The 18,428-nt window shown below is 32.9% G+C and overlaps 1 protein-coding gene and 1 long non-coding RNA gene across 2 annotated transcripts in view; both read left to right on the forward strand.

Moving 5' to 3' along the window:
* Nucleotides 1–1,187: 1,187 nt before the first annotated feature.
* Nucleotides 1,188–3,882, forward strand: LOC115240268. Its single transcript, XR_003884761.1, has 2 exons — nucleotides 1,188–2,367; nucleotides 3,193–3,882. It is a non-coding gene; the product is annotated as an uncharacterized LOC115240268 (long non-coding RNA).
* A 201-nt stretch (nucleotides 3,883–4,083) lies between these two features.
* The window catches only part of LOC115240265 (probable G-protein coupled receptor 158), a 115,253-nt gene continuing 100,908 nt past the window's right edge, over nucleotides 4,084–18,428 (forward strand). Inside the window, exon 1 of the mRNA XM_029815322.1 lies at nucleotides 4,084–6,521. Within this exon, the coding sequence (XP_029671182.1) occupies nucleotides 4,586–6,521 (1,936 nt within the window). The 5' untranslated portion in view covers nucleotides 4,084–4,585. The remainder of the gene's footprint in view (nucleotides 6,522–18,428) is intronic.

Raw genomic sequence — 18,428 nt, forward strand, 5'->3', positions numbered from 1 at the left:
ATGATTGTGTGGCAAGTTGAATTATTTTGGCATGAAATTCTTTGGTTTGTACTTTTTCTCAAATTTAATGACTACAATCAAATATTAGCTATCCATTCCCCAGTATAAACTTTTCTATTTATTTTCTCTATATTAACTACCCTTTATGGCCTCCAATATTTACAATACAAAATGAAACGCGACATAACGAACGATAAAATGGGTCAAATGTATAAAGATAATGTAAATCTTCATAGCAAAAGGCAAAAATTAAAATCATCTGTTTTTTAATGAACATACATGAAGAAAAGTGTATTTTATGTTTTACGAATAATATACGTATTGATTTACAAAATAAAAAGATTCAAATATGTATAAAATGTATGAAATAAAATCAGTAACCGAACTGTGTATTTATTAATATACATTAGAAAATAATTAAAAAAATAAATCTCACGTTATATATTCTAAATTTCCGCTAAATGAAACTGTTGATCTGTATTACGCGCGATACAGAATAAATAAAAAGAGTACCATTGAATTTTCGAAACATATGGTACTAATTGTAAATCAATAATCTATCCATTAAGATACATTACGAAATTAAGTAAAAACTTATCAAAGCGATGTATTCCATATAAACATTTTATTTTAAAGCAAAGCTATAAATTTTATTTTTGTTGAACTAGTTTTTTTCACAGATAATAAACTTTTATTCTCATTTTATGAAAACTTATTTATGCATAATAAACGCAACTTTTAATTCATGTTTCCATAGCGACTGCTACAGTCTTTTATCTCATTGTCAAAGCGAAAACTTGAAGTTTATGCGTAAAGAGATGCATAATACAGGGTGTCTCAAATCAGTAGCGTTCTTTTTGATTAACAAATTTTTTAGATAATTTTTTAACTAATTAATAATTCCTTTATAATAATATCGAGATAAAAATAATTTTGGAATTAAAATCAAGAGCTTTTTGAAATCTTGTCTGCAGTTTTGATAATGTGTGACTAATAAAAGTTGATTCTTTAGAGATAAATTTACAGTGGAGTCCATTCAACAGAATTTTATCTTAAGATTTAATTACTGAGATATATAATGTCGAAATTTAAAAAAAATAAAAAAAAAAATGTTTCATTAAATTTTTAAAGAAAGATAAGAAAAACTTGATTCAAAATTAAAATCCGAAGATTCCCAGATCATGGAAGATAAATTTAATTTGAAACACCCTGTATACATGTATTTTTCGCAACGACCGTCATGACGGATAAAAGCAAAAGCTTCATTTTATTCATACGTCCCAGTAGGAAAGCTATAAAACTGTACAGAGATGGTGCACGAAAGATTAAGATTAAGATCTAGACTAAAGCGTTGGGAACGGAAAGCGGCGCGAAACTCGGTGCATCGCTAAGGGAGAGGGGTAGATCATGCGCTCTGCATTCACACATTGGTCGGCACGAAGGGTGGCGGATTTCCCAACCCTTGTCAGTTTGACGCCGCGTGCGAGCGTATACAGATCTGTCGTGACCGTTGACTCGCGAGAGAGAAAGAGAAAAAGAGGAGGAAAGAGAGAGAGAAGGAAGGAGAGAAAGAGAGAGGCAAAAACAAAAAAAGAGTTCGTTGTTTTTCTAGGAAATTGTTGTAAAATGACGACAGGCAGGACGAGTCTGACAGACACTCGATTCATCGATCCGACTTGAAATCGATAATTCTAACAAATTTTCGACAAATCAAAAAGCGCGAAAGAAAAATATACAAACATATTCATCAAAAGTTATATAGTTAATATAAAGTAAGGTAAATTGCATGCAGTTTTTAGGAAACGAGAGAATACACAAAAGATGCACAGTTTTTTAATTCGTGCGATTGAAAGGATGTATAGTTATGTATATTAATTCGATTATCGTCGATGTATAATTAATTCGATCATATTAATTTTGAACGTTTATGATAGATCAGAGATTGCGAATGATTCACGTATAATTGTTTGGAAACTATTAATAATGCAGATTTAACGTGAAATTGAATTCGAAGTTATATTGTTGAATCGAGATAACTGTAAACCAGCGTCACGTATTTAATTTTTGAGATTTTCGCTATTCATATTTGATTAAAAAATATACGCGAGGCGATGCAACACTTTGTGTGATCGAAAAAAGAGCTTAATCGCCCTGGATATTGCTAGAATTAAATGCGCTTTAAAATGATTTTTTATTCCGAAGGGAAACGTATTATTGTGAATTGATTTTTTAAATCAATCTATAATAAAAATCGGACAGCAGATTATCAGGAAATTCATGTTAATCTTTTTTGGTGCTGTGAAAGAATTATAAAAATATTTTTTTTTCTGTTATTTGTCTTTTTAATTGCAGAACAAGATAAACTATGTAAGTTGAATTCTCATTCTGATTTTTACTTTTACTACTGACTTTTACTTTTACTTACTAAAAAAATTCGAAGAATTCATTATTGATGAAATCAAGCTAATTACTCGATATTGCAGAGAAACCGGACAGCTCTTTTTCAAAACGATTATTAATTTGATCGATTAAAAATGATATTTCGTTGAAAATTAAATTTTTGGTATTTTGCTGATTATGACGAGTGATTAAAATTTCATATAAAACCTCAAAATGTCTAGCATAAAATTGAATTAGTTCTCATATTCGAGCATTGGATTTATCTCAAAGCAATTATTAATTTGCGTAATTACGGAACAATATGTCCAATGCGGATTTAATTTTCATTAATGAGATCTGAACTGAATGTGATTTTTGATGTCAATTTGCACGAGTTATTTTGGTTGAAGTTACTCGAATATTGTTTCTCTTCATATCTTTGGAAAAGATGAATAATTATTGTATGGTTGAAGAGGATGCTTAACTTGGGCATTTAATTTGAATGATTAATTATTGTGACAATTTGTACATTTGTACTTTTGTTCGTACTTTACATTTAAATTTCCTCAATATTGACTTGTTATAGGAAACATGAGAGATTTAAATTAAAATTACAAAGGAAAAACGTGGTTTATTTTACAATTACTTTCTTATTTAATTATACACATGTTTAGGCATTTGTGTTGTATGAACGGTATTTGTTTGGCTAAATAAATAAAAAATAATTGGCTAGCATACATAAAAGAAAATATATTACTTAATAATTAGGCGTACAACAATGCTTACAATCTCAACATTGTCATTAATTGCTAGTAGAATAAAATGACGACACACGCATATGGATAAATTTGTCACGTGCCAATTTTTCGTTGAAACGCGCTATCAAATGATGTGAATGTGCCATAATCTATGATAACGTGCATGTGAATTACGAACGCGGGAACAAGTTAGGACTGTTTTATCGCTGAGTGAAAATCTCAATTAATTGCAATTACCTGTGAAATTGCTGTCGGAATTAATGAAGAAATACTTTTTATTCTCGCTCTCTGAATTGCGGAAGATAACGATCGTGTGATAATTACGTACAATGAAACTGTCAGTTATGATGATACAGCCGAACCAAGAGATTACTTCAATAGATCAAATCGATGTAATATTCCCGAGAAATTGACCAAGGGTTTTTATCTTTGAATATTTTTCACGATATTCGCCAATTCTCGATTATCTCCAGTAATGCATTTGCGTCGAGATTAGATTTTTGCAAAATTTTGATTCATAAGTCGCTCAAAAATAACTGTGTGGAAATCGAACTATTGCAAGAGAGAGAAGGATCTTGATTAATTTATCTCGTGCGTAAAAACATTTCACACATGATCTGATCCCAAGAGCATCCGCATCGAAAACAGATCACCGACAGATCGATTTGCCGCGAAGGGACTCATCGTCGAAGAGCAGTGATTGCGAGCGTGTCTATCATTAGCAAAAAAAAAAAAAAAAAAAAAACAAACAAAAAACAAATGCTGAAATGTGGTGCTAGTTGCAAGCGGAAATTAAGTCGATTGCAGAGATGCCGAGAGACCATTAAGCACTCCGGGATTATAAAAGGATACGATCTCTCAAGGACCATAGATTAGACCAGAGAGATGTAAGATTGTATGGGAATCTCAAAGATGCTATTCGTCACTAGGATCTATTGAGCATCGTGACTTAAGAAGAAATTCAACATTGCGAAGATGTTAGAGAGCTATTTTCGCAGGATTTATTAAAGATCAGAAATTCTGGAAGACTGTAAAAAAGTTATATGTCTTCAGTAATTTTCTAAAATTTTCACGTTATTAACGTCATATTAGAAGCAGATTGTGTAAATATGACGAGAATAATAATCAAGTTGTAATAATGAAATATTACATTGATCTCGAGAAATATCGAAGCATAGGTGTATATATTGCCAGGAGATGGAGAACTACATTATATGGGGATGTGTCAATGTGAAATCAATCTCAAGAAACATATAATCGCGCACACTAAAACTTGAAAGGATGCCATGTTATTTCGAGCAGCTGCTGCGAATCACTGTTACAAGCGGACGATGATCATTCGTTAGAAATGTCAGGATTAAATTCAAACAAATTCGAAGGAAAATATCGTCGCGGGCGGATGTAACAAGCGACAACAGCGTTGCAAGCGGAAGGATGAGCGGCTGAAGATGAGTGCGTCAGGTTATTGGTGCGCGCTCATCCTGCTCACGTTCACGCAAGATTCCTTCGGCAACCACTACGAGAAGCTCCTCCAGGTCGAGAAGCCGAAGGGGTATCTGCGGCATCAGCAGAACCACCGCGCGTCGTCCTTCGTCGACCGCAGGCTCGTCGACGCGACGGAATTCCGTGCCGCCGAGATCCTCTCGACGCTCAACAGTCCCGCGGCGATTCGCTCGATCGGGGAAATCGCTCGCACCGAGGCGGAAGTGGAGGTGGAGAGGGCGAATCGTCGATCGGAAAATCGTCCGACGGTCACGTGGGAACGCGCCTTAAGCGTCTTCCGACCGACGGAGATCCATTCCGCCGCGATCGCGCCGATTCGTCCCGATTCCGCGAATCGTCCGCGCGCGGAAAATCTCGTTACCGGTATGGGGGATCCCCGTCCGATGGAGATTCACCCCGCGCCGAAATATCGTTCCACGGAAATCGCCTCCGGGAGGATCTGCGTTCCGCCTCAGGTCGAACCTCAAGAGAAGCGTCCCGTGCGGATTCGCTCGACGGAAATGCGCTCGCAAACGGAAGATCGTCGTTTCGCAAAGGAAATTTCGCCGACGGAGATCGGACCGATGGAGGTCTTCCGGATGGAGATGGAACAGGCGGAAGCGTCGAGCGTCGAGAGATCGCAGATCCGGCACGGGAGATCGAGGAGTCATTTCGCGCGGCAGAAGATGGCGGAGGAAACCGCGAAGGATCCGGTGAATAGGATCAAGACCAGCGTTCGCGTGGATCGCGAGAATCACTACAAGACGCAAAGTCAAGTGGATAGAGTGAGTGATCATCCGGAAACGTATGTTTCGCTCAAGCATAATCATTCTTGGCTTCTCGAGCGAAATTTCTCGAAGGATAACTCGGTCAACAGCCAATCTCTCGATCGAGTCGAGGATAATGTTCCGGAGGGACTGGAAAGTTTGCTCAAACTGTACCAGGCAAGAAAAGGAAGCGCGCTCGAGGAAAGTTCCGCCATTCCTCTCACGCGTAATCTTTCCCGGCTGATCGAGCAAAATTTCTCCAAGGATAACTCGAGAAACATTGAATTCTCCGATCACAGCGAGGATAAAATACGGAAAAATTCCAACGGTGGTGCGATCAAAGCGCGTCATTCGGAGAATCACGGCGTTCTGCGCTCGAGTCCCGATCCCCTGAAGAGTCTCTTCAAGGACGATCCCTTGAGTAAACTGAGAAAAGCGATGTTTTCGAACAAGACCGTCGTGTCGACAGCCGCAATTGATCGCAACACGACCGAAACGCTCGGCATCGATACGGCTGAAGCGAACACCAGTGAAACCGTCCGCGATCTCGAGGAGGAGGAGGTGATCCTGCAGGATGTCGTGGTGGATTACCCGAACTTCGAGGAATCGGCGAATGCCTCCTTCCTTGATCGGTCAGTTCGCAGAAGACCGCAGGCCAACCAGGTTGACATCGTGACGCGTTTCTTGCGGATAATCGAGAACCAGCACACTCTGGGCGACAACTGCACCGCCGGCACCGATTTGAATCTGGGCGAAGGTGTCGTGGATCAGTACGCACAAGAGAGATTCCGTCTCGAGGCGGAACTCGCCGTCAATCGCGCCAACATGCTCACCCGGCTCTGGAAGTACGCGCCGGAAGTGATGCTGTCGTCCGAGTATCTGCTACACGCCAGCGTCTTATCCATGGTGGAGTTCGACGAGGACATCTTCGCCGCCGGCAATTGCTACGACAAGTTGCAGTATCGAAATCGCTGGCTCTACTGCCCGTTTGCTCACAGGTTGCCCAATCAGGACGGTATCTTGGTGAAGGATCTCGCGATAGAGTACAAGTACTTGAGCAACAGCAGCGAGTGGTTCTACATCGCCAGGAAGAACGCCGAGAGGGTGATCGCCAGTTATGAGCAGTTCAGTCGTGGTGAGTTGTTAAGATCGTCTTTATATCGGTCTCATTAATATTGCTAGATAAAAGAACCCATCGATCGATTCCCTTTGACGAGAGAAGCTCTCTATTCAGTATATAAATTCATTCTTTATTCAATAAATTAAAAGTGAATTCTTGTTGAAGTGAATTTTTCTGAAAATTATCATTATAAAAACAACTGCTTAAGATAAATAAAATGAAAATTATGCGAATAAATGTAGATAGGTCAATAATAATTGCATTGCTAATGTCAATTCATGAATTAAACACGTCGGGGCTTTATTTCCGCCAAGTTAAATAATCATTCATCGATTCGATTCGCGGAGAACTAGTCGAATATTTTTCTCGGTTACATATATAATGGGAAAAAAAACATATTTAAATTTTAATTAAATATAGTTTGAGGGGAAAGAAGTTAGGCGAAAATTTTCGAGGAGTTTACATACTGTGTACATCTGGCGACTCAGCAATATCGTCTTCTATAATCCGTAATTGTGTTGTACCAGGAGTTGAGCAAGTCGATAACAAAACGGGCGCGGACGTACGCGAATGCTTGCGGGCAACATTACAGCAGCCATGTACACTCGACAGCAGTCAATTAGTTTAACATGCACCAGTAATCGGCAGTAATATAGTATAACTGCAGCGGGAATATTATATAAATAATACTATGTACATATATATATATATATATGTATATAAATTTTCTCTCGCCACAGTATATATTATTGCAAAGCTGTTACTTTACTATGATGATGACATACACAATCAAATATATTATGATAACAATTTTATTTTTAATAACATTATTTAATAATATTATTTTAAAATAATAATAAATATAATAAATATAAATATAAATAATAATAATATTATTATTATTTTCATAATTTTATTTCTTATTATGTATTATTATTTATTTCACACGAGTGTGCTATCGACTGTTTTTATAATTACCTGATTATGACGGGCTGTAATTTTTTTGCATTGATGCACCGAGATTGTAAATATTTTTTTATCTTAACCGTCTTTTTATAATCTTTTCTGTTTTATATGTCTGCCTTTATTATGTCTGTCTGTAAGATAATGGTGTTGCAAATGCCCGCAGGGTAGCATTCATCCACCTCCTGGTTAAACAAACTGTCCTATTTTCAGCAGAGACAACTACAATAATTACATTTTTTGTTTAATCTTTTCGCTCTACGAACTGAAAGTGAACATTGTGAAAGAGTTGTCATCTTTTTCAAGATTTAATTCCAACCTCCAATTTTTTTTTTTTAATGTAATTAATAAATGTTTTTTATAATTACCCTCTTTGAAATTAGAAACTCTGCTATTCGCAGTGAATTAATTTGTGAATAAATTAATTGGCTTCGCATGAAATATTCGTAGCGAATTTATGGGAATTCCTGCCTGATAACTTTGTGCAATAATGAAGAAGTTCTATGATCTCCTCCAGAGTTCTCAAAGAACTTTAATTTACGATGAGGCATGTATCTCTTTCGTACAAAGCCTCCATATTTTGAGACATACTCTCAGCAAGATAATGTGATTCCACATTTAGTTTCTATGTCCGCGCGTGCCGCATTGTGGTAAACATTTTCAAGGAAAAAGCTTTGCCAATGCCAATATGTCCACTTTCTGTCTTAAGTTACTTAAGTTTGACTCGCGAAATATTGCTTTTCCCAGTAAAAGGGTTTAAGCTTGTTAACCCTTCGCCAAGTAACTTTTTTAATCTCGCCAATGGGAGAGGCAGGTGTCCTTCTTAAAATGTGTACGAGGAAAGAAACTGTACAACAGAGACGAATAGAAACAAAGAATGAGAGAGATAAATAATTTTTTTAAATGTGTTAATGTGTGTGTGTGTGGATTTCTTTGTCTTTATATTCCTCTTTTTCTCTTCTCTTCTCTCTCTCTCTCTCTCTCGATTGTGTGATTTAAAATGTAAATTAAAATAAAAAAGAATCCAAACTTTTTGTTTTACTCGTATGGAAAATTTTCTTGCATATTTTTTCTATTTTTGAATTTATATATGTCAAAAGTGAGATATCTAATCAAATAAAAACATATAATGTGATTAGAAATGTAATATCTTATATTGTAACAAAAAGAGAGAAAAAGATAAAGAAAGAGTATAAAAAGGAAAGTACGAGAGAGGTAAATAAAAACTGAAGAGAATAAATGTGCGATACACATTTCCGCTATAAAAAATTTAGTCTCCCGTCTCTTTTGTTTGCACATAAGTAATGATTACATACATAAAATGTGCAAATATTTATTTTATAAAATATGTACCATATGATATCTCATATACGTAGCTATAATATTTTTATTTATCAAGTGCTAAATAATTCTTCAAGAAAATACATCATTATTATAATTAATTGAGGCATTAAATTTCCTTAATCTACAAAAGCCACGTATACGTGAAGAGATTTTATAAAAGAAAAAAAAAGCTTTAGAGATATAAAAACATGGTTTTAATTTAATCTTTCAGTTATTTGCAAATTACACTCTATAATTCTTGCTCTCCCTCTCGAGGCTTAATTACTAAAATATTTAATAAAGAACAGCGAAAAATATGAAAAAAATTGCAGAAAAGAGAGGCTTTTCTATAGGACACTATTTTTCTCGATAAAAAGGGCAAGGCAGGTTGCACGCATTGATGGAATAGAAAAATCTATCTCAGTAATAATGTAAACTATCAATAGGATTCTCCAAAGTAGAAAATAGCTTAGCAGAAGATCCGAACAGAATTTCTTTTTAACAAGGAATGGACAGTGTTCCTTAGACGATCAATCCTCTTACAGCAAGTCAATTTTCAACTCACAACTTCGTCTTTTCGATTTGAGTCCGTACGTGAGAGACGTTAATATATAATATCTTGTTCTAGAAAAATAATATTATACATGAATAAAAAAAAAAAAATCGTTAAACGGACGATTTACTCACGAGAAAGAATTACTCCTTTTTGCAAAAGAGAAGAAACGATAAGACGTATGCGATGATGTGTAACTTAAAGTTCGATTTAAGATATAAAAGATGAAAACAAAATAGTTGTCCCAAGAAATCAGATGACAAGGAAATGATATAAGAGATATCGATGAATGATGTACGATAGCAGCAGAGAAAAGAGAGAAACTTCTTTGGCAGGGCTTTTCTTATTTATAGGAGTTTTAAGAAATACCTAGTCCGTGATATATGTTATAGACTTTGAGCCAAGAACTAGGTGTTACACGCAGGGAGGAAAGTTATGAAATATATCTCTTAGTGTATTATTTATCAATCGACAGAGAAAGAGAGAAAAGATCTCTGTAAAGTTTATAATGAATTATAACGGAACCCGTACGTTCATTGATATTAAATATATTCGCGATGTGTTTATATACACAATGAAATTAAATATCTGAACTAATGTTTAATATTAAAAAATATAAAGTAATGCGTAAATTAATAATGTTAATATTCGAAATGTAAAGTGCAATAAATTATAAAATTAAAGGATGGAGAAATATAAGGTATACGATGGAGGATTAATTCTGATGATGGCTCTTATCGCGTTCTCAATATTTTGGGCTTGCGAGTCCTTATACGGCGAGAGCGCGAGGACGGTTTTCTGGAAAATCTCCAAGAGAGATAACAAACACGGTTCAAAATGAACCGTCCCATGATATATAATGCGTGTTCAAAAAGTATAGTAGCACACCATATATTCTCATTTTTGCCCGAGGATGCTCGCGTGTTGCGAAATCATCCGTCATTTATGTCCGCGCGAAATTACGGAAGCTTTGTTATGCGTTCGTATGCGCAATATGAATTTAATACCGAAGCCTTTGTTGTGCGCGCGGACCTGCACGTTATTAGAAATTCAAATAACCCGATCATTACGCATTCCGCGAGTGCTATCGAATATTCGCCATCGATCATTTCGTTGGCGGATTTTCAAGCGCGAGAGATCCGCATAATAAGATTATAATGATCAAAATTATGATGATTGTCGGTTGTGAAATTCATTCGATTTGTCTAATTCCTTCGTCGATCCCGCCGCTAATTATCTCTCCAGCGGTTATCATTCGATTATTCAAACGGGACTTGCATAAGAAAGAGAGAAATACGATAATAGTAGTTACACATGTAATTGCTATTCTGTGTGATCGAGGATCTATTAATATATTTTGCTTTTTTTTCAAATTTTTATTATTTCATCAATTATATATAGTAATTATTATTCATTATAATTCATCTGTATTTTCGTATGATAATTATCTGATACTAGAATGCATTTAAATAAAAACAGGAAATTTTTAATGTCGATATATTTCAACTTGGAAAAATTGATTTTATTATTTTTATTTTAACGAATTAAGACATAAAAATTTGATATGTCAAATATTTTATGCATTTAATTACTTATCTATACTTATTTATTTAATCTTTGATTAATTTTTTTCCATAAATCTTTTGTTTATATTCTGACTCGCGAATAATTAAGCTTTTTGCGAGTAAAGAAAGCTGCTTTGGTTAGCAATGAATGTTTGTACATTAGTCTATTAATTAATGTATGCTTTTTACTAGTGCACGAATGCACGCGAATAAAGAAACCGGCACGATCGATCGATTCGTATAGCAACTATTGAAAATAATTGGCCTTTTCGCATGAAATATTAGCCGCAGAAACATTAGCGCTCTCATTCGGGCGTTAATTAGCACGTCATCAAGCGTGCATTAATTAATGCATAAGTCAATCGCACAATATGCTGCCGACTAGCGCAACATTCAATATTTATGTAATTGCCATTATCCTATTAATTTTTAAAACAGTTTTATAGAATTCAACACAAAGAATCGTTTAAAATTAAAAAATCGTTTAAATTTATATATTAAGCAAAAAAAAAAAAAATAATAAATGTTATATTAAATCTTGCTTTTTTTATTATAAGTTGTAGTTGTAATTTTAAAAATAAATAATATAAATTTTCTAACACTTATCAAATTATTTATATATAATAGATAGAGCGCTTTAACATACATTTTCGAATTTATATACAGATTGATAGAATTTACGAGCAATCTGGTATGTAATAATAATGAACCTTTAGAAAATAAGAAAATAAATCGCGATTTTAAATTAAAAAATTATTCGCGCATTTGCTCGTTTCTCAATCTACTTAATTAACTTTCTCGCGAAACAACCTTGCCTTTCCATTTTAATTATTATAGTTTTTCTGGAGCACTTATAGCACTCTAGTTTGATGCAGCCTCTAATAGACTGCTTTTGATTAATCACGCACATTTCAGCGCACGAAAAACACATGCACGCACACATATAGTTACTATTTAACTACGTATATATAATTCTAGAAACTACATATATACAAGATCGTAGACTCATACATATATACATACATTTTTTCTCTGTCTTTCTCTTTGAAAGAGAAAAATATGTAAATTTAAATATACAAATTTGAGATTTAAAGAACAGATCTCTTATGATATTTTAATAATATTATAATAAATCTCTCTTTTTCTCTTTGGACATGTTCAAAAATTTAGAAAATGCAGAATAGATATTTTTTATTTTATTTGACCGTATTAAATTTGTGAAAAAAAGAGAAAAAAGAGAACCACTTTACAGTCATCCCTTTTTTATATATGAAGTAAAAAACTGGTAACTATTGTGCGCGGAATTTCCGATATGATCTACGATACCGATCGCGTCCTGCAGCATGAGGCGATTGGAAAAGTTTGTTTTGTTCGGAGAACACAAAGAATCCGACTTGGATTTTAATAGAGAATCGGCTCGGGATTACTTCTCGTTTCTGCGCAGGATTCTTGATTGTCCGCCGAAATTGAATGATCACGAAAGAAAGCAAAAACGAAATCGAATTATTTCGTCAGATAGCACGATCCGTTCAAGGGGAAATAAATTGTCCTGAGACGTGAAAACAAGACGACAGCTGCCGATGTTAGAACAAACGACGTTCCCTGGACCGTTGAAAACACAATTGGAAGCCGCGTTTGTTTGCGATACGCCCGGCTGAGAAAATTACGAAATAACAATTAGAAAAATACGGAAAAACATCATTCTTTGCTTCAATATTACATGATCGGTTATTATAAAAAATGCGTTAAAACGTATTTTATAAAATTATATTTACGTACACAATATACAATCTATATTTATATTCTGTAAATAATATGTTAGAACCTATTTTAATATCAAGAGATCGTCTCTTATTTCTTCACTTATTTCTATATTTGGTACTTTTAGTAGGTTAACGCGAATTTGTTTGGTTTTCCATCGAGTTCTTATATTTTTAGATCTTTATCCTTGTTGAACATTTAAAATATAGCCATCTGATACTGGATTTTATTTTTAGATATGACCAAATCGAATGATTTATGTTCTTATCAAGAGAAAAAAGATCTTATTAATAATATAAGTTTTGAAGATGTTACGCAAAAATATACAAGTAATAACGTGTATATATAGGGTGGGCCCAAACGTTCCGGCCAGACTTTGAGATTTTATAGGAAATTTAATTCTGAACAAAAAGTTTCCGATAAACATGGGTCGAAAAATGCTTTCTTAAAAAATTAGCGTCCAAAAACTTTTTAAATCACGGTTATTTTATACATTTTTACAAATATCAGGAAAAATATGCGTTTTTTAACAAAAAGTACCGAAAAAGAAGTTGTAGAGAATTAAATTATCTTTCAAAAGTGTTTTTTCAACTATCGACGGTAGAACTTTTTAAAAATATTCTTCATTTATGCTGTTATGGCCTTAGCTAATTTTCAATGTTTATCTTGCTTGTTGGTTATCCTACTAAAAAAATTTTACTTCTCTGCATTGTTTAAACCAATCATCATAGGAGGATGAAAGGCAGAGCAGAAGGTGAAAAAAAGAAACAATAAATTTCTTGGAAAAACTCAATAAAAATAAAAAATAAAAATCTTTTTCTTTCATAAAAATAAAATAACTCTTCTTTTTAAATTAAAATAGCACTATAATAGTAGAAAATGAATAAAAACGTGAAAAAACTAACTGTTCCCAAAATATTCAACGTCAATCAAGTCTCGTGAAAATCTAATTCAACAGATAAACACGGCTTTTGATCGACTAAAATTAAATCGGGAAGAAATCCGTAAATTGACTAGATCGGTCATTACTCGATGCCGAAAGTGTACTGAAGCTGAGGGGGGGGGGGGACATTTTGAGAACAGTTAGTTTTTTCACGTTTTTATTCATTTTCTACTATTACAGTGTTATTTTGGTTTAAAAAGAAGAATTATTTTATTTTTATGAAAGAAAAAGATTTTTATTTTTCATTTTTATTGATTTTCTCCAAGAAATTTATTGTTCCATCCTTTTTTATTTCATTTTTTTTTTTCACCTGCTCTTTCTTTCATCCTCCTATGGTGATTGGTTTAAACAATGCAGAAAAGTAAAATTTTTAATTTAATTCTGAACAAAAAGTTTCCGATAAACATGGGTCGAAAAATGCTTTCTTAAAAAATTAGCGTCCAAAAACTTTTTAAATCACGGTTATTTTATACATTTTTACAAATATATTAGGGAAAGTATGCGTTTTTTAGCAAAAAGTACCGAAACACAAGTTGTAGAGAATTAAATTACCCCTTTCAAATGAAATCAAAATGATTGTAGTACTTTCCATAGATTTCGAGATAACCAATTTCAAATGTAGAAAAAAGTGGTTTTTCGGTTATCGATGGTAGAATTTTTTAAAAATACTCTTTATTTATGCTGTTATGGCCTTAGGTAATTTTTAACATTTATCTTGCATGTTGGTTATTTTACTAAAAAAAATTTACTTTTCTGCATTGTTTAAACCAATCACTATAGGAGGATAAAAGGAAGAGCAGAAGGTGAAAAGAAAATGAAATAAAAAGAAAATGAAACTTAATAAATTTCATGGAAAAGATCAATAAAAATTAGAAAGAAAAAGATCTTTATTTTTTATGTTTTTAATGGGATAACCCACAAGCAAAATAAACATTAAAAATTACCTAAGGCCATAACAGCATAAATGAAGAGTATTTTTTAAAAGTTCTATCATCGATAACCGAAAAAACACTTTTTTGTACATTTAAAACTGATTATTTCAAAACCTATGAAACGTACTACAATCATTGTGATCTCATTTGAAAGATAATTTAATTCTCTACAATTTTTGTTTCGGTACTTTTTCTTAAAAAAACGCATACTTTCCCTGATATTTGTAAAAATATATAAAATAAACGTGATTTCAGAAATTTTTGTGGGCGCTAACTTTTTAAGGAAGCATTTTTTGATCCATGTTTATCGGAAACTTTTTGTTCAGAATTAAATTTCCTATAAAATCTCAAAGTCTGGCCGGAACGTTTGGGCCCACCCTATATATACACGTTATTACTTGTATATTTTTGCGTAACATCTTCAAAACTTATATTATTAATAAGATCTTTTTTCTCTTGATAAGAACATAAATCATTCGATTTGGTCATATCTAAAAATAAAATCCAGTATCAGATGGCTATATTTTAAATGTTCAACAAGGATAAAGATCTAAAAATATAAGAACTCGATGGAAAACCAAACAAATTCGCGTTAACCTACTAAAAGTACCAAATATAGAAATAAGTGAAGAAATAAGAGACGATCTCTTGATATTAAAATAGGTTCTAACATATTATTTACAGAATATAAATATAGATTGTATATTGTGTACGTAAATATAATTTTATAAAATACGTTTTAACGCATTTTTTATAATAACCGATCATGTAATATTGAAGCAAAGAATGATGTTTTTCCGTATTTTTCTAATTGTTATTTCGTAATTTTCTCAGCCGGGCGTATCGCAAACAAACGCGGCTTCCAATTGTGTTTTCAACGGTCCAGGGAACGTCGTTTGTTCTAACATCGGCAGCTGTCGTCTTGTTTTCACGTCTCAGGACAATTTATTTCCCCTTGAACGGATCGTGCTATCTGACGAAATAATTCGATTTCGTTTTTGCTTTCTTTCGTGATCATTCAATTTCGGCGGACAATCAAGAATCCTGCGCAGAAACGAGAAGTAATCCCGAGCCGATTCTCTATTAAAATCCAAGTCGGATTCTTTGTGTTCTCCGAACAAAACAAACTTTTCCAATCGCCTCATGCTGCAGGACGCGATCGGTATCGTAGATCATATCGGAAATTCCGCGCACAATAGTTACCAGTTTTTTACTTCATATATAAAAAAGGGATGACTGTAAAGTGGTTCTCTTTTTTCTCTTTTTTTCACAAATTTAATACGGTCAAATAAAATAAAAAATATCTATTCTGCATTTTCTAAATTTTTGAACATGTCCAAAGAGAAAAAGAGAGATTTATTATAATATTATTAAAATATCATAAGAGATCTGTTCTTTAAATCTCAAATTTGTATATTTAAATTTACATATTTTTCTCTTTCAAAGAGAAAGACAGAGAAAAAATGTATGTATATATGTATGAGTCTACGATCTTGTATATATGTAGTTTCTAGAATTATATATACGTAGTTAAATAGTAACTATATGTGTGCGTGCATGTGTTTTTCGTGCGCTGAAATGTGCGTGATTAATCAAAAGCAGTCTATTAGAGGCTGCATCAAACTAGAGTGCTATAAGTGCTCCAGAAAAACTATAATAATTAAAATGGAAAGGCAAGGTTGTTTCGCGAGAAAGTTAATTAAGTAGATTGAGAAACGAGCAAATGCGCGAATAATTTTTTAATTTAAAATCGCGATTTATTTTCTTATTTTCTAAAGGTTCATTATTATTACATACCAGATTGCTCGTAAATTCTATCAATCTGTATATAAATTCGAAAATGTATGTTAAAGCGCTCTATCTATTATATATAAATAATTTGATAAGTGTTAGAAAATTTATATTATTTATTTTTAAAATTACAACTACAACTTATAATAAAAAAAGCAAGATTTAATATAACATTTATTATTTTTTTTTTTTTTGCTTAATATATAAATTTAAACGATTTTTTAATTTTAAACGATTCTTTGTGTTGAATTCTATAAAACTGTTTTAAAAATTAATAGGATAATGGCAATTACATAAATATTGAATGTTGCGCTAGTCGGCAGCATATTGTGCGATTGACTTATGCATTAATTAATGCACGCTTGATGACGTGCTAATTAACGCCCGAATGAGAGCGCTAATGTTTCTGCGGCTAATATTTCATGCGAAAAGGCCAATTATTTTCAATAGTTGCTATACGAATCGATCGATCGTGCCGGTTTCTTTATTCGCGTGCATTCGTGCACTAGTAAAAAGCATACATTAATTAATAGACTAATGTACAAACATTCATTGCTAACCAAAGCAGCTTTCTTTACTCGCAAAAAGCTTAATTATTCGCGAGTCAGAATATAAACAAAAGATTTATGGAAAAAAATTAATCAAAGATTAAATAAATAAGTATAGATAAGTAATTAAATGCATAAAATATTTGACATATCAAATTTTTATGTCTTAATTCGTTAAAATAAAAATAATAAAATCAATTTTTCCAAGTTGAAATATATCGACATTAAAAATTTCCTGTTTTTATTTAAATGCATTCTAGTATCAGATAATTATCATACGAAAATACAGATGAATTATAATGAATAATAATTACTATATATAATTGATGAAATAATAAAAATTTGAAAAAAAAGCAAAATATATTAATAGATCCTCGATCACACAGAATAGCAATTACATGTGTAACTACTATTATCGTATTTCTCTCTTTCTTATGCAAGTCCCGTTTGAATAATCGAATGATAACCGCTGGAGAGATAATTAGCGGCGGGATCGACGAAGGAATTAGACAAATCGAATGAATTTCACAACCGACAATCATCATAATTTTGATCATTATAATCTTATTATGCGGATCTCTCGCGCTTGAAAATCCGCCAACGAAATGATCGATGGCGAATATTCGATAGCACTCGCGGAATGCGTAGTAAATATATATAAAATAAACGTGATTTCAGAAATTTTTGTGGGCGCTAACTTTTTAAGGAAGCATTTTTTGATCCATGTTTATCGGAAACTTTTTGTTCAGAATTAAATTTCTTATAAAATCTCAAAGTCTGGCCGGAACGTTTGGACCCACTCTGTATATATATATAAACATTATAAAATATATTACTAGCGTTATATATCGTACATTTATTTATATATACACATTATTCTTTATATAAACATCCTCTTAAATGGAGTCAGTGTATTATCACTAGTATTAAACAGTAATTACAATTATAATGAGAAAAATCAGTTAATAATGGCTGATTTCCAGCGAAATTTAACTACCATAATCTGTCAAATATAAAACAGAGGAGCAAAATGTGTGCGAGTGTTTTCTTTCAAGCTCAGTAAAATACTCATTAATCTTCGGTAAAATTTTGCCACTGCTTTAATCACAATGGTATTTTTACCGATTCAGTTTAAGAGAGCATATAGTCATAAAAGAAAGAGAAAATGTTATCTTAGATTGTTAGATGATTAGATTTTTAGATTGTCAGACCAGTGACCTCTAAAACTATTGGCTTCCGGATGAATCCTTACATCTCGACGAACTAAATTCCTTGAAACTTTCTGTACTAAGTTGGTGACGTGAATAATCGCTGTTGTTTTATTCGACCTCGAGTACCTGCGGCTATACAAGATGACCCGGCACGATCTGTGCGATAAATAGAAAGGTCACTGGAGAGCTTTGAAACCCAAAATTGCATTAAAATATTAAAGTATCGAGATCCGACAGCGATTTATAAAGCAAAATAAGCTGAAAATAGCGAGAGAAAAAAATGTTTATTTATTCAATTAAAACGAATTTATCTTATTTTGATATACATATAT

Source organism: Formica exsecta, unplaced genomic scaffold (assembly GCF_003651465.1).
Source record: "Formica exsecta isolate Colony F162 unplaced genomic scaffold, ASM365146v1 scaffold423, whole genome shotgun sequence".
Lineage (NCBI taxonomy): Eukaryota > Metazoa > Arthropoda > Insecta > Hymenoptera > Formicidae > Formica > Formica exsecta.